Raw genomic sequence first — 23,915 nt, 5'->3', positions numbered from 1 at the left:
CGGGCAGCCGAGAGCCAGGCGGAGGCTTCAGCAGAGACGCGGGGAAAATGGCTGATGACTTTGGCTTCTTCTCGTCGTCGGAGAGCGGGGTCCCTGAGGCGACTGAGGAGGACCCAGCGGCTGCCTTTCTGGCCCAGCAGGAGAGCGAGATCGCAGGCATAGAGAATGACGAGGGCTTCGGGGCACCTGCCGGCAGTCAGGTGGCCTCCGCGCAGCCGGGACCCGCGAGTGGGGGTGAGTCAGCGCAGTGGCCTGGGAGCTGGGGGCCTTGAACCTGTCACCCGGGGACGGTGGTCCAGGCCCTTCACAAACCCGGCCAAGGAGTCTTGGGGAGAGTGGCGAGGATCTGGATAGGCCAGCCAGGAGCAGGCCGGGGGCTGTGCGTTTGCGAGCAGAGGGCCTGGGGGCACTAGGGAGCAATCTTGGATATTCACCTCTAGGATCTCTGAGCTGGGGGATGAGAGGAGGCCTCTCCTGGGACTGTGATCTGCTGACTCTGGGGACAGGAATTCGGTCATGACATTTTATTCCAAGGCCAACTTCACCACTGCCTGGCTCTGAAATTCATTGCCTGCCCAGTTCTAAGAGTCCCTCTTGAGTCCTCTAATAGCCTGAGTGATCTAGGCTCCCAGTTAAGTGGTGCAGGTGTGGGCAGAATGCAGACCTGCTGTTCCCTAGCCTTAGCTTTCACACAGCTGGCAAAACAGGGAATAATGGGGGCTCCAAGAAATCACAAATCTTCCCTGGGGACCACACATCTTCCCTTGGCCACTGAGCTAGGCATGTTAATTACATTTAAGAATTCCATACATATTATTGAACCCATTTCAAAGCCAGCAAAACTAAGGCTCTAAAGGTACACTATTAGCTGAGTACAGTCACATACACCTGTCATCCCGGTTGCTGAGACAGGAGAATCATTAAGTTCAAGGCAAGCCTAGGCAATTTAGCAAGACCCTGCCTCAAAATAAAAAATAAAAAGCCTAGGGATATATACCTCAGTGGTTCATTCCCCAGTAACAACAACAACAACAACAAAAAAAAAAAAAAAAAAAGAAGAGAAACAAAGCTATTGAAACAACTAGTAAGGGTGAATCAAGGACTAAACCCATCTCTGTCAGACGCTAGACCCCTCCCTCTGACCACACTGTCTTCCATGTGCCTGGCTCTGCAAAAAACTCTGAGGTTGGGCCAGGGGCACAAAGGAGCATCAGTCAGAAGGGTTCCTGCCCCTCAGGGGTTTCTGTCCACCTAATGATTTTCCAAAGGTGGTCCAGGGCTATTGTACTTGACTTCAGAACTCAGGATTCATAGCCTGGTCCCTGCGATCTCATATTTATCAACAATGTTCCTACTCTAATTCTGGACCCCCCCAAAAACCAATTTCTTAAAATATTTAGTAAAAAAGTAGATATCACCTACACGAGTACATCCCATACAGATTTTGCTTCCTATTATTGTCATTTTGGAGATATTTATTTATTTACAAAGCTCTTGAACAGTCATGTTTGTTTTCATTCAACATGGGTTGAGTACCTACTTAATATGCCAAGCCCCACTGGGGATACAGAAATGAGTAAGACAGTTCCTGTGGCTGAGTAGTTGAAGCAACTCTGTATCCGCTTGATATGAGAAATATAACAAGCTTTTTGTAACATACAAGAAACTGGAAGCAGCCAGACAGGGTCTTACCAGACTGTAATCCTAGCTACTAGGGAGGCTGAGGCAGGAGGATCACAGTTTGAGGCCAGCCTCGGCAACTTAACGAGACTCTGTCTCAAAATAAAAAATAAACAGGGTTAGGTATATAACTCAGCGGCAGAGTGCTTGCCCAACATATATGAGGCCCTCGGTTCAATCCCCAACATGGGTAGAGGGTAAAGAAGAAAGAGAAACTGGAGGCTCAGAGAGTCTGAGTATCTTGCCCAGTCACACAGCATGAGTGATAGATCTGGGATTTGATTCCAGGCCTCCCAGCTCTGAGTTTCTGTTCTTTTTTGTTTCATGTTCTTTCAAATGCTGTGGGAAGCCTTTGGATGTGGGGGAGGAGGCAGGTGTCTTTTGCTACCCAAGCACAGCCAGCAGTAGAGGTCTTCTGAAGCAGTGGCTCCTAGCCCCTCAGCATGGACCCTACCCTGTCCCAGGGAATTCCTCAGAAATGTCTGCCCAAGTTCATGCAATGGTATTCATTTGTTCATACTTCCTCCTTGAGACCAGCCCATTCCCTAATGTAGCCTGATTGGTTCCAAGAGGCCTCATGTTATCAGAACCCCATGAGAGAAAAGGGCAGGTAGAATTTCAGCTGAGGGTCATCAGAAGGGACTAGAAGTTGTGGCTTGTCCCAGATGGGACTCCTGGGTTTTTAGCCTGGATGGAGGGTTCCCTCTCTGACACGGTGGGGCCACAGATTGGCCTCAGACCAGAGATGACAGGGAGAGAAACAGCAACGTGCTTTCCTCTTCCAGGCGGCCAAGGACACAGCCCTCTGAGCATCTCCCAAACTCAAACCTGCTGAGGCTACAAATGCTCAGCTGCCCACTTGAGTGGTGATCTGGGGAGCAAGGAGGTGTTGCCTGATGGTGGCTCAGTGGGTGGCCAGACATAAATAGAACTGATCTGACCCTTCTAAGACAAGGCAGCAGTGAACAGGCCATCTTTCCCTGATTAGCGATGGAGGGGGTTGAGAAAATGGGCCTTGTCCTGTTGAGAATTGAGCAGAAGCTGGCTCTAGCCACCAACCAGTAGTCACCCTCTTTTAAATGACGGATCCTCTGATTAACAGTCCCTATGCTGAGTGTCCTGATGTTGTGCTCCCAGAGGCCCCTGGGGAACAAGGGGAAAGAGGTGTCTGGTGTAGGGCTGAGCCTGAGCCACAGGATTTTCTCCCCAGGCTGGATCTGTGACCAGCCTGAGTGATAGACACTTTGTTTCCATTCCTCAGCCTTGGGCAGGGCCCAGAGGTTTACATTTTCACACCCAGTTTTCTGGGCGGCAGGCCTGGCTGTGACTTGCCCATCAGTTCTGGGCAAGCCCATTTCCCCTTCTGGGCCTCAGTAAGCTCACAGGAATGTTCTGGACCCTCTCTAAACTTGTTCCAAAATGGGCCAGGCATCTGAGGGAAGTCACACACCCAGGAGTTTATCCTTGGGACTTGGATATGCCTTACTCCTGTTATGCTGGGCTCTGATTGCAGACCCATGATATTAAATGTGCAATAATCAGAGAGCATTATGGGAATAGATACTGGCAATGCTCTGTGTGTGTGGGTGTGGATTCTCAAAGAGGCTGAAACCACATCTCCAGAGGGACACTCACAAGACTGAGAGCCTGGGGCAGAGACAATTTCCAGAGGCCAAGGTGGGTACCAGGCAGCTACCTGCAGATGAAAGGTCTAAATGAGCTGGTCAGGGTGGAGGATGGTGGTGCAACTTTTCCAAAAAGCTGTTAAGTACAGACCTGCATCATCGTGAATGGACCCTGGCAATGTTGGGCCCTGGTAGAGGAGGCACCCCGGGAGAAGCATCTTTGCAGAAGATGCTGCCTCTGAAACTTCATTGGTCTCATGCTGATTTTCAGGAGAAATCCTATCTGAATATGTGGCAGTGACAGCTGACTCATAGGTCAGGTCAAAATCAATCACTGCTTGATTCAGTAAAGTCAATTATAATTCATATCAACCCAGGATTATGGCCATGGGCTTAAGTATCTCAGTCCTTAGGCTGAAAGCACGATTGCTTCTGCTCACAGCCCTATCTGGTATACAGGGTTATTTGTCCATCTGTAGTAACCTCCTGTACCCTCGTATGGCACTTTGCTAGGAAGTATTGCAGTTTCTGAGAGGCCTTGCACATTATAGTAGATCGCCAAAGAGCAATTCAATTTTCATTTAGACAGTAGTTGTTGCTTGCCTATTTTAATCAGGAGTCCTTAGGAGCTGATAGGCTACAATCTGGAAAGGGAGTACCCAGATTCAGGGGGTAACAAGTAATTGCACAACAGAGTGGGGGATGCTATGCAATATTCTGGCATACCCTAGAGGTAAGATCTTTCTCTCAGTGCCAAGGGAAGCAAGGTAGCAGGCGAGGGCTTCCTGGAAGAGGTGACTTGTAAACTGGACTTTGGAGAAGGAATGGATCTAAACAAAGGGTTCTTTAGGAAGTGAGTCAGGATAAAAGGGCAGAGCCAGATTATAAAGCTCCTCATGAACTGTATTCCAGGGTTAAATGTATTTATTTACCAATTATTTATTGAATCCCTGTTGTGCACTGTTCCAGGTATTGGGCCCCATTGAGGATAAAAAAAAGTCCCTGTCCTCATGAAGGGTCCTTTCAAGTGGCAGAGACAGAAAATAAACACATATACGAGTGAACTTATCAGGCTATATTTGCTCTAAAGCAAATACCACTGGAGAAGTTGGTGCCTGAGGGCAGAATGAGATGTGATCAGGGAAGCCATGTGTTAAGGCCACTTTTGAGCAGAGACAGGGGAGTGAGGGAGGAGCCCATGTGGAATATGTAGGAAAGGCTTCTAGGCAAAAGGAACAGCACCTGCAAAGTCCCCAAAGCAGGAGCAGATTCTTTAGGCCCCTGTGGTCCAGGGGAAGTGGATTTCTTTTTGGTTTACTCCCATTATCTTTTAATCAGAGGAGGGACATAAACAAGTCTATGTTTTTCAAAATATCCACCTGGCAGTGAGTTTGAAAGAGGGATGGGAGAGGGTAAAGCTGGAGTTAGGGAAGCCAGTGAATGAGCAAAAGCCACACATTCATTCTGTCTTTTAAAAAGAAGGGGGAAAAGGAAAAAAAAAAAGAGAGAGAGAGGAGATGTAACTCAGCTGTAAAGCACTTGCCTAGCATGCTCAAGTTCCTAAGTTCAATACCCAGCACTGAAAACAAACAAAAAAAGTAATTCATTTATTTATTCAACAACCAATTATTGACTCTTTCAAAGGTGCAAATCCCATGTGTGGCTCTGGGGAAGACGATGGTAAGGAGAGAAAGAGACAGTTATACTTTACCAGGTGTTTGCCACTAGCAGGGCAGACAGACCAAACCAGATGGGCAGGAGGGAGATGGTGAAGTCCCTGGCTGAGGCTGGGCATCAGGGAATCAGTGGGAACACAAATTTGAGGGTCACTGTTCCAGCAAAAGCTGCAGGAATTTGTGACTAATTGGATGTCACAAAAGGACTGGGAGGGGTCACTGCAGAAGGCAAAATAAAATTCTTCTGGAAGAGGCGTAGAGAGAAAAAACAGGCCAGGTGCTGCGCAGTAGGGACTGTGATTCCTGCTCTTCCAGGTAGAGCAGTTCCTCAAGGTTCCCCAGGACAGGCGGAGGAGTAGCTTCCTCTCTTCCTTGCCCCTGGTAGCTCCCGCCCTAAGGTGCTCCTCTCAGCGCCCAAAAGCAGGCATGGGCTCCACACCCAATCAGACCATTGCCACACGACTGTTGGTCAAGTAACTCCAGGTGGGTGAGGAGGCATTATTGTCTGGGTGATATTGGCTAATCATGTAGCTTCTCTGAGCCTGTGCTTGAGAATCTGTAAAATGGATGGTTAACCACTTCATTGTAGGGTGAGGTGAGGGATTGAGTCATAGTTATTTGGGTATATATTATGTTTACCTGTGTGGGGTCAACATATAGAGAGATTGGCTCCCAGTGCTAAGGTGGAGCCATTGTATGCTTGCTCTAAGCTGAACAATGAGTGATACTGTCTGCTTGTTCTCTTTCTAGCTGGTTCTGAAGACATGGGGACTACTGTTAATGGAGACGTGTTTCAGGTAAGCAAGATTCTGTCTTGCAGTGGGGACTGATAGCCCAGGGCCCAGTGACTCATGACACCATCATTGGTAGGCTCCTTGTTCTGTTCATTATGTCTGATTCATTGGATTGGGAATGTAGAGAAAGGTTTTGAAATGTTTTCTTGTTATGAAGCGAGAGGGGGTAAAGAATAAGAAACCTGTAGAGACAGTGATTGATGAGGATTAGCCTTGGGTTGACCATGATGATATTCAGCTTCAGGAGGGAGAGAAAAAGTGGCCCACAGTTGCATGTAATGAAGGGAGTACAGGACCCTGCCTCAGTACATTCCACTGGGGGGAGGCAGAACTGAGTGGCCATCACCCACACATGTAAGCACTTTAACTAGGCAGATCCTTTGAACCAGAGATTCCACTTCTTGGAATCTTTCCTAAGCAAATAATTGGAGAAAGACACCCAGATTCTTGTGTTTTGTTTATTTGTTGTTTCTACATTCCAAATCTTTGCAGGATTATTTTATAATGGCAGACAAACTGGAAACAACCTCAGTGCGCATCATCAGGGGCTTAGATAGAGAGATTGAAAGGCCAACCATTGTTGCAAAGGGCAATCAGAATTTCTCATATTGTGGACATACAAAGATACCCTTGATATATAACTGAAAAAAAGTAGCTTGTAGAATATTATGCACAGTATAGTCCTGTTTTTTATTTTAAAATGTTCAAGCCAAATATCCGAAAGGATGTGTACCAATTATTAACAATGGTTGGCCCTGAGAATAGGATTGGGCGTTCGGGTAAGGGGCCTGGGACCCAAGGGAGTAAGAAAAGGGCACTCATTTTCACTGTATTTAAAAAACAAAAAATCTTTTGCTGGGCGCCTTGCCGCCTATAATCCCAGCAGCTCTGGAGGCTGAGACAGGAGGATCACAAGTTCAAAGCCAACCTCAGTAACAGCGGCAAGGCTCTAAGCAACTCAGTGAGACCCTGTCTCTAAATAAAATACAAAATAGGGCTGGGGATGTGGCAGTGGTCAAGTGCCCTTGAATTCAGTCCCCAGTATCCCCTCCCCCCAAGCAATTTTTTTTTTTTTTTTCAGTGATCCTATACCACAAAAAGGGAGGGGAAATCTGTAAAGAGATTTTTAGGGACTGGGAATGTAGCTCAATGGTAAAACATTTGCCTAGCATGTGTGAGGTCCTAGGTTCCATCCCCAACCTTGCAAAACAAACAACAAAATGAGATTGCTTCTCCCTGCATCCTCCTAAATCCCTCCCCTCACATACCCACAAATCGGTTTAGGAGAATTTAGACTGAACTATTCGTGAGACTGAGGCAGGAGGATTACAAATTTGAGGCCAGCCTGGACAATTTAGCAAGACTCTGTCTCAAAAAAAGGCTGGGGGTGTAATACAATGTAAAGTGTCCCAGGACCACAAAATGAGAGAGAGAGAGAGGAGAGAGAGAGAGAGAGAGAGAGAGAGAAAGAGAGAGAGAGAGAGAAAGAGAATACTTACTCTGATAGGACCCACAGTACAGTGGCATTCCTAGAACCCCACAGATGCACAGTCCTTACCCTGCAACCCCGCCTCATGCCTGGCTGGGGCTATGCCTCCACTGAATGTGCCTTAATTCTCACGCACATTGGGTCAAAGCCCCTTGATCCCTGTGGCTGCCACTGAGCTGAGACTCCTGAGCCCCGCCCCGTGGAGGAGCTGGCCTCCTGAATCCTCTGGGAGAACAAACAATACTTTCTTATGTAAGTGGGTTGGGCTGGTACCTTACACAGGGAAACTAGCCAAGTTCTGTTTCTGGAAAATTACTCAACTCTCAGCAAGCTAGAAAAGTCAGTCTCTAGGTCTTTAGCAGCTTCATGTCCAGTTGAGGCTGACAGAGCAAACAATGACCATTTCCTCCCTCAGTTTGTTAGATCTTTGAGACTTAGATCATCAGCCTCTAGGCACACTTAAAAGGACTTTGAAGTAGTCCTGGACCTGGAGATAAGCTTAAAAGTACCTAGAATACTATGAGCAGCTAGAATACTATGAGCAGGGTAATTTTAGTTTTCAATCAATTAGGAACTTGAGGCTCAGAGAGGTGAAGTGACTTCTGCAAAATCACACAGGAAATCAGCCAATTTTGGAGTTTTCCTCATTTGGTTGATTTAGCTCCCCTGCTTTCTCCCTCCCCAGTCCTACTTTGCAAGTTTTGGTGGATCTGAGGAACCCTGGGGCTCCTTCCCAATCTCATGATAGTTATTCTCACTGCTAGTAATAATGACCTCAGGCATGTTGATCTGTAAATCATTTCACATCTGTGCAATCCTAGAATCCTTTCAGGCAGGGGAGGGTCCCAGGTGAGATGAGTCACAGAAACTTAGTGACAAAATTCCAACTTGCTTCAACTCACCTACTTTTTTTTTTTTTTGGTATTGGAGATTGAACCCAGGGGTGCTTTGCCACTGAGCTATAGCTCCAGCTCTTTTTATTTATTTACTCATTTATTATTATTATTATTATTATTATTATTATTATTATTACTACTACTACTACTACTACCACCAGGGATTAAACTCAGGGGTGCTCTACCACTGAGCCACATTTCAGCCCTATTTTGTCTCACTGATCTGCTTAGCGCTTGGCTCTGTTGCTGAGGCTGGCTTTGAACTCACGATTCTTCCGTCTCAGTCTCCAGAACTGCTGGGATTACAGGTGTGCGCCACTGCACCTGGCTCTTTTTATTTTTTATTTTGAGACGGGGTCTTGCTAAGTTGCTGTGAGGTCTCACAACTTGAATTTGTGATCCTTTTGCCTCATACTCTCAAATTGCTGGGATTACAGTATGCACCACCATGCCCTGTTCACATACATCTTCTGATCCTTGATTGATACACTTTGTACTCTACTACCCCTCTGTTCCTGGAACTGGCCAGTCACAGTCACTAGGTTACAAGTGGTAAGCCCCGGAAAACTCTTTAGTATCTGGTCTGCCCTTTCAGAGGACATGCCCGGGCCTGTGTAACTTTAAAAAGCATTTAAGAGTCTTGGGTAGCTGGATGTAATGGTGCATGTCTGTGATACCAGCTACTTGGTAGGCTGAGGCAGGAGGATCACAAGTTTAAGGCCAGCCTCAGCAACTTAGTGAGACCCTGTCTCAAAATAAAAAGAACTGGGGATGTAATTCAGAGGGGAAAAAAAATGTTCTATCAGCCTCCTAGAGTTGCTGGAATCACAAACTTGCACCATAGTACCCAGTCTGGGCAGAGATTTTGTGCTTTAATCTTTTGTGGTCTAGGGATAAGCATGCTTACACCTATTTCAGTTTCATTTGGCGTCACTAGGAATAGGTACAAGGACAGAAAGTGCCTGCAGGACTCTCCCCCTTTCCACTGCAAAAATTCTCTATCCATTTCTCTACCACACATTACCTTTATCCTCCTTTGAGCTCTTTAGAGGAATCAGCAGCTCAGTTTAGCTTAGCTTTAGCTGGTCAGGATTCTTTTTTTTTTTTTTTTAACCAGGGATTGAACCCAAGGGCACTTATCCACTGAGCCACATCCCCAGTCCTTTTTATTTTGAGACAGGTTCTAGCTAATTTGCTTAGGGCCTCATTAAATTGCTGAAGCTGGCTTTGAATTTGCAGTTCTCCTGTCTCAGCCTCCCAAACTGCTGGGATTAAAGGCTTGTGCCACTACACCTGGCTTATCTTGTCAGTTATTTTTGTAGGGTTTTTTTGTTTGCTTGTTTTGTTTTGTTTTTGTATCAGGGATTGAACTCAGGGGCACTCAATCACTGAGCCACATGCCCAGCCCTATTTTGTATTTTATTTAGAGACAGGGTCTCACTGAGTTGCTTAGAGCCTTGCCGCTGTTACTGAGGTTGGCTTTGAACTTGTGATCCTCCTGTCTCAGCCTCCAGAGCCGCTGGGATTACAGGCATGTACCACTGTGCCCGGTTTAGCTTGTCAGTTCTGAAGATGGATATGCCTTATCCTCCAGTCCTTCCCTGGAGTCACAGCATACACTTGACCACCATGGTCCACAGAGGCTCTCAAGGCAGTGCCCAGCAAAGGAATCCCTCAGGAGAGGGGTGCCAAGAAGCTGGGCTCAGACAACGTGGTCCTGACTGTTGCCTTCTGGTCCTAATCATCCCTGACTCCTTTCTTCTCTGGGACTTTGGAGGGGCTCAGAGTCTTTCTGTAGTCACTAGTGACCGATGAGCTGACAAGCTTCTTGGCAATGACCTTATTATTTCCCACCTGGGGTGCTCAAATGATTAAGGAAAAGTCCAGTTGTGGCCCCAAAACTCACTGGTAAGGGGAAAGGCAGGGAAATGAATCCAGAGCAGCCCAGAAAATAAGAACTGGGAAACTGCCTCTCAGGACTCTGTGCTCTTCCTGATCATGGTGCAATGAGGACTAGCATGTGTGGAGACCTTGTCACATTGCAACGATGGACCACAATAACTATGTGATCCTTTATTGGCACCTTTATGGACTACGGGGTGTTTCCATGTCAGTCATTTCATGGGCTCCTCATTTTTGCACCTTGAGTGGGATTTTGTTAATCTCATGTAACAGGTTTAAATCCAAATTGCCCAGGAAAGGGACTTTATCAATAGTGATGCACCAGTGAGTGGCAGAGAGAGAGACTTAAAGCCCAGTCCCTCTGATGCGAGTTCAATGCTTCCTTGCACCCTCCACATCACTTTACAATCAGCAACTTGTCCATTCACTTGATTAACTCACATTCTGTGAGTGCAACACCCTGTGCTGCTGGAGTGGTAGGTAGATGTAGGCGCAAATCCAGTGTGGGGTTTGTCCTCAAATAATTAGTTTCTAGAGCCAGACACAGTGGAATGCACCTATAATCTCAGCTACTTAATTGCTTGAGCCCAGGACTTTGGGATAGTCTGGGCAACATATCAAGACCCCATCTAAAAAAAAAAAAAAAAAAAAAAAAACACAGAAAGAGAGAGAGAGAGAGAAGAGAGTGAACTAATAGTTTGAATTCTTCCTATGGGTCAGGCACCATCCAAAAGCTTTGTAAGGATTAACTCACATAATCCTCCCAACACCCTAGGATGCAGATTCTTTCATTATCCCCATTTTACATGAGGAGGTTAATGGCTTGTTCTAGTTACATAGATTGAATCCAGGCTCACGCACCAGAGCTTGCAATGAAGTCAGGGAACACAACAGGAAAAGAATGCTGGGAATGGGTTTTGAGGCTGCCCAGGGGGGTGTGGGTTATCCTGGCTAAGGGAAAAGCTTGTACAAAGACATTTAGTTGGGGCTTACCCAAAGCCCCCATGAGTCCTGTTGCACAGAGAGATGTGCCAGGAGAGCCCAGAGGACCTAAGGTGCAGAACTGGTGTTCCTGGCAGCAGAAGAGCCATGCTTAGTTCCAGCCAGGGCACGTCAGTGGGCCTTGCTGCTGGTGAGCACATGGTTGGAGGAGGTGGGCCCAGCTTAGCAGGCTTCACACTGTGGATCACACTGAGTGGGCCCCAGATGTGTGCTGCAGCTCTCCAGGGACTGAGGAACGCCCATGCCCAGACTACAGTCGGCAGTAGAAGTTTGGATGAAGTCAGAAGACCTGGATTTCGTTATATGGCTTTTCCCAGCTAGATGAACTTGAACTAGTTATTTAACCTTTCAGAGCCTGGTTTCTCATTTGTAAAATACGGATTCAAGGCCCTGTTGCCCCCACTGGTCTGTTGAGAAAGGTGCTCTGTAGCTATGAAAACTTTTTATAAATTTCTTATCCAGCTACATGTGAAATAGAAAGAGGTGAGGGTGGGTGGGGTGTAGGGGCAGAGAAGGAAGGGGACACAGTCTCTACGGTGCATTCATCAGGGAAACAAAAATGAAGCACAGAAATTATGCTACAGAGAAATGAATTTGGTCCCTCATGGGTTATTTTTCTTTTTTCTTCTTAATTTTGTTTTTGGAATTGGGATTTGAAACCAGGGCTGCCCTACCACTGAGCTACATCCCCAACCCTTTTGATTTTGAGACAGGGTCTCCCTAAGTTTTTTTTTTTTTAATTTGTTTTAATTAGTTATACATGACAGTAGAATGCACATAAATAGATGGGATATAATTTTTCATTTTTCTGAGTGTACATATTGTAGAATCACATTGATCACTCCCTAGGTTTTTGAGGATGGCCTTAAACTTGAGATCCTTTGGTCTCCGTCTCCTGGGTTGCTGGGTTTACAGGTGTGTTCCATTATAGTAGGCCCCTATTAGCTACTCTTGGCAAGGATATTCCCAGCTCTGTCACTTCCTGACTTGGTGACCTTAGCACTTTGGAGCTAGAGTTTCCCTACCTATAAAACAAGGATAATAAAACCCTCCATGTAAAATTGTAAAGACCAAAGAACATTTAATTGCAGGTGTTCTGGAACCTTATAATTTTCGGTCAGATTTTCTGGAGATGGTGGGCCTTGAAGGACACAAATGAGAAGAGATGCCTGCCCAGAGGCCCTTCTCCAGCCTACCTCTCGCACCCATCTCCTTCCATATCTGGTAGCATCTGTGTACTTAGAGTTTCCCAAAGGCACCTGCCCCATGTGGTCCTTCTACATGCTGGCTTTTGGCCTGGAATGCACTTCTCCATTCCTTCCTGCTGTCCTCTGCCCCCAGGTAGGAATGGTCATGCTGTCCTTTGTCCCCATTCTTTACATGGCCTGTGTTACATCACATTCCCCAGCCATGGTCCTTATCTGTGAAGGACTCCCCTCCCAAATTCCAAGATGATGGGCTATCTTATTTCATCCCTGTCCCCAAAGCTGAACATCTATGAATTCATTAAGTATTCTTTTTGTTTGATCATGCTGGGGATCAAAACAGGACCTTGCACATGCTAGGCCCTACCCACTGAGCCACATCTCCAGACTCAGTGGAGAATAAATAAATATTCTTAACATCCTCCTACAGCCAGGCCCTCCTGTTATGGATTCCATAGAGACAGACAGTCTCTGTCTTCATGGAGTTTACTTATTTGGGGGGTGGATACAGACAGATAGTAAACAACTCATTTCAGATATCAATAAGTGCTATGAAGAAAATACAATATGGTTGTCCCTTGGAATCTAGGGGGATTGATTCCAGGATGCCAAAATCCAGGGATACTCAAGTTTTATAAAAAGGTGACACATTTGCATATAACCTACATGTATCCTCCTTTATCACTTTAGATGTAGATGACTCATAATAACTAATACAAGGTAAATGCTGTGTAAACAGTTGTTATGCTGTGTGTGTGTGTGTGTGTGGTGCTGGGAATTGAACCCAGGGCTTTATGCACGCCAGGCAAGCACTCTACCACTGAGCTATATCCCCAGCCCCTGTGCTGTACTGTTGAGGGAATAATGCCAAGAAAGAAAACTCTGTATATGTTGAGTATAGAGGCAACTATTGTAGGCCTAGCTGCATAGTACAGGATCAGTGTTTACTTGAATTCAAGGATGTGCAGATGTAGAGGGAGGGTGGATTACACAGCAACTGCTTAAAGAAGTGGTTATGGTGAGTGGGAGGCCAATAAAACACAACATTGTTCAAGAGGCAGTGTGGCAAGTGTGTGCTGATCAGGGACAAAAATCAGGGGAGCAGGGGTAGACCAGATGACTTGGATTTTATTCTAATTGCAGTGGAAAGCCTTCAGAAGTTTTTAAGCTGGGCATGATATAATCAGATTTAGGCTGTGTGTGGATCATTTTGGTGGGTGAAGAAGGGAGACCAGCTGGGGTCCAGGTCAAAAGTGGCAGGGGCTGGAGGGAGAGAAGGTAGGAAGTGATCCTGTTACTGGAGTTCTAGGCCAGAGTTCTGATTTTAGGGATCAACCAATCAGGTCCACCACTCACCCCCAAAGCCAAACAGAAAAGTAATGGTGAAAAGCATGAAAATAATTTTTTTTTTTTTTGCGGGGGGGTACCAGGGATTGAACTCTACCACTGAGCCACATCCCCAGATCTATTTTGTATTTTATTTAGAGACAGGGTCTCATTGAGTTGCTTAGTGCCTTGCCATTGCTGAGGATGACTTTGAGCTTTCAATCCTCCTGCCTCAGCCTCCCAAGCCTCTGGGATTATAAGCATGCACCACCACACCTGGCCATGTAAAGAACTTTAATTGGTGTAGCTACCCTGGAAAGACAAGGGGATCCACATTCTTAGCCCTTTCTTCAAGGAGCTGACAATGACTTTGAAACTTTATACTAAGGGGGATGTGGGCAAGGATTGGGGTTTTTCATAGCTGGAGGCATTTCACAGCAGCCAAAGCAGGTATGGTATGATCCATCTGGATCTCAGGCTTGGTCGGGTGGACCTTGTGGGTGATAAGAACATTGCTGTGGCCCGTGGTTATGGGCAGCTTTGATTCTTCACAAGACATTTATCAATCAGACCTTTTGCTCCTGGAATATAAAGTCACTCAGAGCAAAGGAAACAGGTGCAATATGGAGACAGAGATGCCAAGTCTTTAATCCTTCTTTTAGTCACCCATTGGACATTTATTGCAAAAGTGAAGAGTCTAAGATTTTTTTTTTCATAATCTGATTTGTGGCATAATTTAGAGATTGTGGCAACAGGAGTTGCTTATGGATTAGATGTGGGAAGGCAGGAAAAATCAAGGGCAAACATAGGTTATGATCTCAGCAACAGGGGGGACAGTGATGCCTTTTCTTGAGGTGAGAGAAGGCAATGGATCAGAGAGATCCATTGTAGATCACCATAATTCCAGTGACTTGAGAGACTGAGGCCAGAGGATCACAAGTTAGAGGCCAGCCTTAGAAACTTGGTGAGGCCCTGCTTCAAAACGAAAAATAAAAAGGACTGGGACCTGGCATGATGGCATATACCTGTAATCCCAGCAACTCAGGAGATTGAGGCAGGAGGACTGCAAGTTTGAGGCCAGCCTCAGTAACTTAGTGAGGCCCTAATCAATATAGCCAGAGCCTGTCTCAAAATAAAAAATAACAAGAGTTGGGGATAAGAGCCCCTATGTTCAATCCCATGTACCAAAAACTAAACAAATAAACAAAAAAGACTGAGGCTGTAGCTCAGTGGTGGTAAAGTGCCCTTTACCCAATCCCCTGTAACAAAAGCAAAAAATAAAAAAATAAAAAATAAATAAAGAAGCAGTGTAGCTGTCTGCCGATGAAAAGTTCAGTAGGGCAGGAGTGGGGGCTTCAAGGCAGGCCTATTCTCAAAGGAGGGCAGAATAGCCAACAGTGATCAACCTAGGAATCTCTGTGGCCTTTGAAGGTCCCTTGGAATGTTGGGAGAGAATCTGAATTGAAGCTAGTGCTGTGCAGGAAAGAGGAGTAAGGGCCCACCCCAGCTGCCCCAACTAGGGGCAGGGCCTAAATCCTGGCAGCCTGCCCTGGGCCCCGCCCTTTCCTCGCTCCCCAGACCACTGGAGACAGCCCAGCTGTTCCATCTGCCTGCTGCTTCCCTCTGGCTACCCACACCCCTTGAGCAAAACCACTTACCAAGCTCCTTCTCCCAATACCGCACTTGCAGATTCGTGTGGGTCTTTATCCATCCAGTCACTGTTTACTGAACACCTACTATGTGCTGAGGGCATTGGTGGGCACCACAGGACAGGGCACACCAGACACTGACCCATGGGAAATAGTTTAAGCAATCATAACAGTTTGTACAGATGCTTGGTGGAGGTCAGTGAGTAATCAAGTGATAAAACAACGGTTCTGGGGCTATAAACAAGGCCCTGTCCTGCGCACCAGGAGCTCCTGGTCTAGTGGAGGAGGCTGTGACCTGTGTGCAGAGAGTGGGGATGCGTTTGGGGGCACTGGGAAATATCCCAGAGCAAGTAACTCCTGAGCAGGGAAACTCAAGGGATGGAGTAAGATTTCACCAGCTAGAGAAGAAAGGGAGATGACTGCAGGCTGAAGTGTCAGGAGACAGGTGTGGCAGCAAAGTTGCAGGCAGTGTTGGGGATGCCTGCAGACAGGAATGCGGAGCACGCAGCTCGCCAGAGCGGGGCGTGCTCAGTTCAATCAAAAAGGGGAGGGGCTCTGGCTTTGCCAGATCAGAGGGTGCCCCCTTCCTGCTGAGCTCACAAACCCTAAGGTTTCTGTCCCCAGCTCTAGCCACTCTGTCCCTAGATCGGGTAGCAGGCTGGGAGAAGTGAACAAAGCCAGGACTTGAAACTCTAGCTACTACATCGTTCCACCTTCCAGGCCTATTTCCTCTCCTATAAAATGAGAAGTAATAACAGTAATAGTTCCAACTGCCATTCATTGAGCCGTCACTCTTCACCAGGCACTCTTCCAAACGTCTTACAAGTACTGTTGCATCAAATCACAACAGCAACTCTGAGAGGTTGTTTTTGCCATCATTCCCGTGTTCAGAAGAGAAAAAAGGTTGGGAAAGGTTCAGCAATTTGCCCGGGTCATACACATACCTGTCACATCAGTGATGGGATCCAAACCCAGACAGTCTGGCTGCAGAGTCCAAGTTCTTCACCACTTCATAGGCTTGGCCATGGCTGTCCTGTTCTGAGGGCTGCTGGTTCATCAACAAATATGTAAACCGAGCATGGTGGCACATGCCTGTCTGTAATCCTAGCACTTGGCAGGCTGAGGCAAGAGGATTGCAAGTTCAAAGACAGCCTCAGCAACTTGGCAAGGCCCTAAGCAACTTAGACTCTGTCTCAAAATAAAAAAGGGCTCAGTGGTTAAATGCTCCTGGGCTCAGTCCTTGGTTCCCTCTGCCCCAAAAAATAATCTATCAAGCGTCTGCTGTGTGCCAGTCACTGTGCTGGCTCTGGGTACACAGCAATGGGCAAGGCAGACCAGGTCCTTGCTGACACAAAAATGACATTCTGATGGACAAATAAACACATTAAAAAGTGAGGTGATTTTCAATTAAATAATTATCAGTCAATACAAGTATAATAGAAAGCAACTTTTATGATAGTAACAAGAGGGATTCACTGTGTGCCAAGTTCTTTACATTTTTAAATTCAGTTTTCTATCAACCCTATGGGTGGGAATTATTATTTAGCCCATTTTTTTAAAAAATATTTTTTTAGTTTTAGATGGACACAATACCTTTATTTATTTTCACGTGGTGCTGAGGATCGAACCCAGGGCCTCACACGTGCAAGGCGCATGCTGTACCACTGAGCCATAACCCCAGCCCCAAGCCCATTTTATGATGAAGAAGGTTGGGTATAAATTAGTGCTGCTGGGCTTGGGACAAAGGCCAGGCACAGAGAGGCTGACTAACCTGCCTAAGGTCACACAGGGGAAGTAGAGTTGCTGGCAAAGGGGCGAGCAAGTGCAAAGGCAGGGAATAGTCACAGGAGACAGTATCAGTTGTTTGAAACTATTGAGGTGTCCTGATGTGAGAGGTCTGTGTCCTTGGTACTCAGGCTCCTCAGAGGGGCAGCAGAGACATTGGGCAGATGTGGCTGGGTACATGACTGGTGTATTTATGTGTAGGAAGCTAATGGCCCCACTGATGGCTACGCTGCAATTGCCCAAGTTGACAGGCTGACTCAGGAGCCCGAGAGCATACGCAAATGGAGAGAGGAGCAGAAGAAACGGCTGCAAGAGCTAGGTAAAGGCAGGGTTGACTGGGAGCTGAGCTCTGGCAGCCTTGGTGCTGGAACATGGTAGGGGGGGACGGGGAAGTCATGGGATTGGTGCAGGCCCACACTGCTTTAATGTGGGATCTGGGTAAGGGTGGGCCCTGCCAGGGGCCAAGGGGAGGAGCAGCCTGGGCCGTAGGGCACTGGAAAGATGCCACTCGTTCTCTTGTTGGGTTCACAGATGCTGCCTCTAAGGTGACAGAACAGGAGTGGCGGGAGAAGGCCAAAAGGGACCTGGAAGAGTGGAACCAGCGCCAGAGTGAACAAGTTGAGAAGAACAAGATCAATAACAGGTGAGACGAGCCTAGGAACATGGAGGAGCTCTCGGGATATAAGAGGAGCTATGGGCATATGAGGGGAGATATGGGGACACAAGGGGGGCCAAAGAGACAGCGGAGAGCCGTGGGGACATGAGAGGAACTATGGAAACATGAACATGGGGATTGAGGTAAGCTGTGGGGACAGTGAGGGTGAGCTGTATATGATGTCAGAGACAGTCTTGAGATGGGTGATTTGGTGGCAAGAACATGCAGGAAGGAGGGTGATGTGCCCAGGGTGCTTCCTTGGTTGCCTGTGGAGTTGAGAATCCTTCAGAGCTGGTCCACCATTAAGCCCTCCCCACCTTTCCATGACAGAGAGCACACAGGTCTGTCAGTCAGCAGATCTCCAAGGGCCCTGGAGCCAGACTGACCAGGGGCCAAGCTGCCAACTGCTAGCCCTGGGCCCTCCACAGCCAGGGTTAGGTCAGAGTGCACAGGCCTGGCTGAGAGTGAAGAACCAACCTGTGTGTAGGATTCTGTTATAGCACTGCTCCCTAGAATGACTAAAGGATAAAAGGAAATTCGTGGCCTGTAATACTGAAAAGGCCAGTGGGAGGACTGTAGGCACAATATCATCCATGAAGTCAATGGGTACATACCTTTACTGTAGCTCAGCTCTGCTTTCCTCCATGTTGGGCACACAGCCCTCCAGTGGGGGGCAAAGATGGCCAGGTTCTAACCTGTTCTCTTGGCAACCTCCATGAGAAGAACATCAGGTGGCTAACAGCTTCAGCTGAGGTCTTTGACCTGACTCCCATTGGTCTCTTTTAGATCATGTATCTGTGCCAGGCCCTGTGACTGTAGCCAAGAGGAGGGATAAGCTTATGCCGTCTGGCATGGGTGAAAGTCCCATTCCTTGGGCTCTGCATTAGGGTCAGTCCCATACAAACCCCAGGGGCTGCTGTTGGAATAGCCTGATCCCACAGAGGACAGACAGGCAAAGATGGCAGTTGTCCACCAAAGAACACCTGTGTGGAAATGGTCTCAGACTGGCTGCTGTCCATGAAGACTGCCTTTGAGGTTGTTCCCTTCAAGGTACAAGACCTTCCAGGAAGGGAAAGACACATTCGAGGAAGCTGCCACCTTGTGTTCAAAAAACTGTAGCATGCCAGGGTCCAGATGAGGAGGAGCTTCCTGCAGGAAGGGTGCCCTGACTGTCCTCTGTGGGATCAGGCTGTTCCAACGGCAGCCCCTGTGGTTTGTATGGGACTGACCCTAATGCAGAGCTCAAGGAATGGGACTTTCACCCATGGCGAATGGCATAAGCATATCCCTCCTCCTAGCTACAGTCACAGGGCCTGGCACAGACACAGGATCCAAAACAGACCAATGAGAGTCAGGTCAAAGACTTCAGCTGAAGCTGTTGGCCACCCGATGTCCTTCTCATGGAGGTTGCCAAGAGAACAGGTTAGAAGCTGGTCTATGTCCTCAAAGAGCTCAGAGGAGAGAACCATGCAGGTACAGCTGAACTTGAATACCGTGAGGCCCTCTGCACAAAAGTCATACAAGGGAAGCCAGGAACAGGTTGGGGAAGAATTCTTGTGTCTGGAGACTTGGGCTCTGGAGGACAACTAAGAGTTCATCAGGAATAAAAGGGCAGGGTGTAGGGAAGGGGATTCTACACCTGGGAACAGCCTGGCAGGAAAGAAAAGATGAGGCATGTTGGGTCACAGGGGGTCAGGGAGTGTTGGAAAAGACGGCAAGTAGACAGATGGGGGAGTCCCACTGGGAGGGCTTTGGGCACAGATGTGGGCAATGGGGAGTCACTGAAGGTTTTTGAACAGGAGAGTAATATGATCAGGCTGAGCTTCAGAAAAAGCACTGTGGCCAGGGTGGAGGATCCCCTCTGGGGCTATGCTGCGCCTTCAAACTGTGCTTCCTAATACACTTCCCATGGGAGGTACTAATGCTCTCTCTTTCTCTTTAACCCTCTACCTGCCTGTCTGGCCTTCTCCACCTAACATCTTCTCCTAACATTTCCCTCAAGGATCGCTGACAAAGCATTCTACCAGCAGCCAGATGCTGATATCATCGGCTATGTGTACGTGTCTCCTTTGCTTCTCTGCTGGGAGGGATCTTGAGAGGGACCCAGGTGGGCGTGTGGCTGGCACAAGACTTCTGGAGTCTTATGCTTGTGGGATATAAATCAATGTGGTTGGGCTTAGGGTGATGATCAGAGCAGGAAGCTAACCCTCACTTCAGTCTCTCCAGCAAACTGGAGGTTGCTTTGCCAAATCAGAGAGCCCTACAGGGGAGGGCAGAGAAAAGAATGTGCCATGTAGGAGGGGCAAAGGGCAAAGCAGCCCTGGTTTCTTCTGAGATGCCTCTTGGGGTGGGTAGGTGGGTGGTTGAAGGAGTCTTTTGTTGAACAAAACAAACACAAGGTACTGAAGGCAAAAGAATAAGAGATGCTTTTATGTGTATACCCATTCCTGCCCTCTACCCCCAATGCACTGACTTTGGTCATGAGCCCCGCCCACACCACCAGGGTCCCCTATCATGCGGTTCTGGGCTTGGTGTCTAGCTAGTATTGTGACTAATGTAGACATGGAAAACAGGCTTCCTCTCATGCCAGTCTAAGTTGATTGGTTGTGACGGGTTGGAGGGTGGTGTTGGGGATTCTGAAACCAAGGACAAAAATGCAGTGATTCAACTGAGTGTTGTCTGACACATGTGAGTGTGCCAAGTACTTACTGTTCCTGCTGGAGCCACTCCTTGCTCTGGGTGTGCCACGGCCTTCTCTGATGCTGTCTGGGCTAAGCCTTCACTCATAAAACGCAGGTTCCAGCAGGGCAGCAGCCTGCCTTCTTCCTTCTATCCCCTCTTCCATCTGTCCTGTGCTCACTAATACTTACCCTATGCCAGTTTCTGGTCTAATAGAAACAGGGGGGCTGGGGTTGTGGCTCCGTGGTAGAGCCCTTGCCTTACATGTATGAGGCACTGGATTTGAGCCTCAGCACCACATAAAAATAAATAAAGGTATTATATCCATCTAAAACTAAAATTATATATTAAAAAATAGAAATAGGTCACACATAGTCTGTCTTCCAAGTTGCTCATGGACTGGAGAACGCTGTGATAAGAGCCATGTGTGGAAGGACACAGGAAGCTCTGGGAGCCACCCTCTGCTGGGAAAGCCAGGACAGGCTTCAGAGATTTGTGACCTTCAGCTGGATCTGAAAGTTCAAGAAGGAATTCACTGGGTGGGGAGGGGAAGGGCAGGGCATTCTAGGTGAGAATTAGCTGGGGCAAAGGCCTAGAGAAAGGAACTACCTAGCTGCCTGCAGTGGCTGCAGTGTTTCTGGGGCTGCTCTGTTGCAGTCATTGGGGGCTGCGGCTGGGTATTGCAAAGCGCCTGTTATGCTAGGCTAAGAAGCTTCGACTTGATCCCGAAAGCAGTAGGGAGCCATGAGAGGTTTTCAGCAGGGGAAGAGGATGTCCCATAGGCTCTGGTGCTATGGAATTCCATAGGGACTTGGTGCTCCTGTTCAGCCCAAAAACATGGCCCAGAGAGCATGCAAGAGGATCCCAAAGAGAGAAAAGGCTTTTTAGACTTGCATGTGCCTTTGAATTACCAGGGGATCTTGAAAAATGCAGATTCTGATTCAGGAAGACCAAGATAAGGCTCAAGATTCCGTATTTCTAATAATCTCCATGGTGACATTGATGCCCCTGGACCATGAACCACACTTTGAGCACAGAGAACAGAAGGAATCTCTTCTTTCCCCCATATTTTAATAGTAGATGGACACAATACCTTTATTTTATTTATTTATTTTTATGTGGTACTGAGAATAGAACCCAGTGCCTCACACATGCTAAAGCAAGCACTCTACCACTGAGCCACAACCCCAGCCACAGAAGGAAATCTCTTGATCCTGAAGGGGGGCAGCTCCTGGGATAGCTCCTCTCATCATCAGACTCTACACAGCACACACCAGCCATCTTACTGGATTGTCAGCCAGGAACCAGATCAGCAGGGTGGAAGCTAGGAGCCTAGAGATACAGAGGGGGTTTCAAGGAAAAAAAAGCTCTCCAGAAAGGATTCCTGCAGGCCAAAAAGGACACAGATCCAGCTCTCTCCACTGTTTTTTTTTTTTTTTTTTTAATGACACTCATGTTTAGATTTTATCCCTCAGCTATATTTACTGTTTGTTTCTCTATTGTCCCTTACTGCTGATTTTTTTCTTTTTTTGTGGTGCTGGGGATCAAACCCAGGACCTCACACATTCTCTCACTTAGGCAAGTGTTTTACCACTGAGCTATACTTCTAGACCTGATAAGCAGATTTTCTTTTGAACTCAGGGGCACTCAACCACTGAACCACATCCCCGACCCTATTTGTATTGTATTTAGAGACAGGGTCTCACTGAGTTGCTTACCGCCTTGCTTTGCTGAGGCTGGCTTTGAATTTGTAGTCCTCCTGTCTCAGCCTCCCAAGCTGCTGGGATTACAGGCATGTGCCACTGCACCCCAGCCTGATCAGCAGCTTTTTAAACTACCAAGAACTTCTGAAGAAGGGACTAGTTCAGTTTGCATCCTAATGTGATTCCAACCAAAAGTAAGAATGCCAATCCCCAGGTGTGGCTCCACAGAGTTGATGATCCTTTCGGGCTGAAAAGGGTTTCTATTCACACTACCCTTTTCTGGAGAACACTCATAAAGCAATGCTGAGCCACGTTTCAGTGAGGTGGATGGGTAGTCAATGTCTTCCCTAGGTTAAAGTTTTGGAAATGTTGAGCATAGCTGAGGTACTGTGTTAGTTTCTCCAAGGGCCTTGAGGTGTTGGGATCACCAGGCTGGGAACTCCATCCAGATGGTGAGGTAACGCAGAGTGCCTAGACTGGAAGAAACTTTCTGAGGTGAGGCCTGTGCTGGGAACTCAATGAAATGAAGCAACAAGCCATAAGCAGATGTGGAGGAAGAACCTTTCAGGAAGAGGTGATAAATTAAGTGCAAAGGTCCCGAGGCAGGACCAAATTTTACTTCTTTTCTCTTTTTGGTGACAGAGACTAAATTCAAGGCCTTATGCATGCTAAATGTGTGCTGTACCACTGAGCTACATCCTCAGCCTTAGGTTTCCTCTTATGATAAAGCTGTTCCTGGGGGGTTGAGGTCACAGAGTATAGGGTTAGGGAGAGAATCTGTAGATAAATTGTCCCCAAGTAGGCTGGGATCAGGGCTTCAGAAGGTGGACCACTATAAAACATCTGCCCCGTCTTCATCTGCAGGGCATCTGAGGAGGCATTCGTGAAGGAATCCAAGGAGGAGACTCCAGGCACAGAGTGGGAGAAGGTGGCTCAGCTCTGTGACTTCAACCCCAAGAGCAGCAAGCAGTGCAAAGATGTGTCCCGGCTGCGTTCGGTGCTCATGTCCTTGAAGCAGACGCCGCTGTCCCGCTAGGTGCCTGCCATAAGCATGATCACAAAGCATGGGCCACACCAGGGCAGAGGAGCAGCAGCTGCTTTGGCCAGGGTGGAAACTTCCTCTGGCAGCTGCTACACACAGCCTATTCCGTTCCTCTCCATCTCCCGGGGCTGAGAAAGGGGACCCTGACCCCTTTGGTCCCTTGCTCTCTCCTGGCCCTATGGTCCAGCCCCTCATGGCTCCTCCTCAGTCCACTCAATTGTGACTGTCCCTCTTGATGTATTTTTTTTTTCTTGCTTAAAGGGTGTGTTGTTAACTCTTTTTACACCTATTTATTATCATCCTCATTTCCCTGGAAGCCACAACTGGTGTCAGGGTTCAGTTTGTGCTTAGAACTTTTCCAGCTTCATGGCCTTGGAAGAAGGTAAAGAATACCTGAAAAGAACAACTTAAAGGAGGAAAGGTTTATTTTGGCTCACAGTTTTAGAGGTTCAGTCTATATAGGTTTAGCAGGCTCCAAGTGGGAGGAGAGGTGGGGGGAGGGGGAGAGAAAGGGATCACGCAAAAGGAGGGAAAGAAGGAGCTGGGGAGAATGCCCCCCAGTGACCTACTTCCTTCATCTAGATGCCACCCCCCCAGTAGTCTATTTAGTTGTCAATGGATTAATTCACTGGTGAGGTCAAAGCCTTCATATTCCAAACATTACCTAAAAACCCTACCTCTGAACCTTGCTGTGCTGGGGACCATGCTTTCAATACATGAGCTCTTTGGGGAACATTTCCAATCCAAACCATAACACCTTGGAAGCCTAAGAGCTCCCACCTAGAAGTGGAAGCCCTAACCTGTCTG

The 23,915-nt window shown here is 47.4% G+C and overlaps 1 protein-coding gene across 2 annotated transcripts; it reads left to right on the top strand.

Annotated features, from left to right (window-relative positions):
• Nucleotides 1–6: 6 nt before the first annotated feature.
• Nucleotides 7–23,382, top strand: Cltb (clathrin light chain B). 2 transcript variants are annotated; one of them, XM_048792306.1, is made up of 6 exons: nucleotides 7–234; nucleotides 5,732–5,778; nucleotides 17,231–17,348; nucleotides 17,561–17,672; nucleotides 19,687–19,740; nucleotides 22,931–23,382. In XM_048792306.1, the coding sequence occupies exons 1-6, from the start codon at nucleotides 48–50 to the stop codon at nucleotides 23,100–23,102; spliced, it is 690 nt and encodes a 229-aa protein (XP_048648263.1). In that variant the 5' UTR covers nucleotides 7–47; the 3' UTR covers nucleotides 23,103–23,382. The 2 variants fall into 2 exon arrangements, with proteins under 2 accessions (XP_048648263.1, XP_015343995.1); XM_015488509.2 differs by lacking the exon at nucleotides 19,687–19,740.
• Nucleotides 23,383–23,915: the final 533 nt, after the last annotated feature.

The sequence above is a fragment of the Marmota marmota genome, unplaced genomic scaffold (assembly GCF_001458135.2).
Source record: "Marmota marmota marmota unplaced genomic scaffold, marMar, whole genome shotgun sequence".
NCBI classification, from domain to species: domain Eukaryota; kingdom Metazoa; phylum Chordata; class Mammalia; order Rodentia; family Sciuridae; genus Marmota; species Marmota marmota.
Note: the sequence above shows the minus strand (reverse complement) of the source record. Positions and strands in the feature narration are given on the sequence as shown.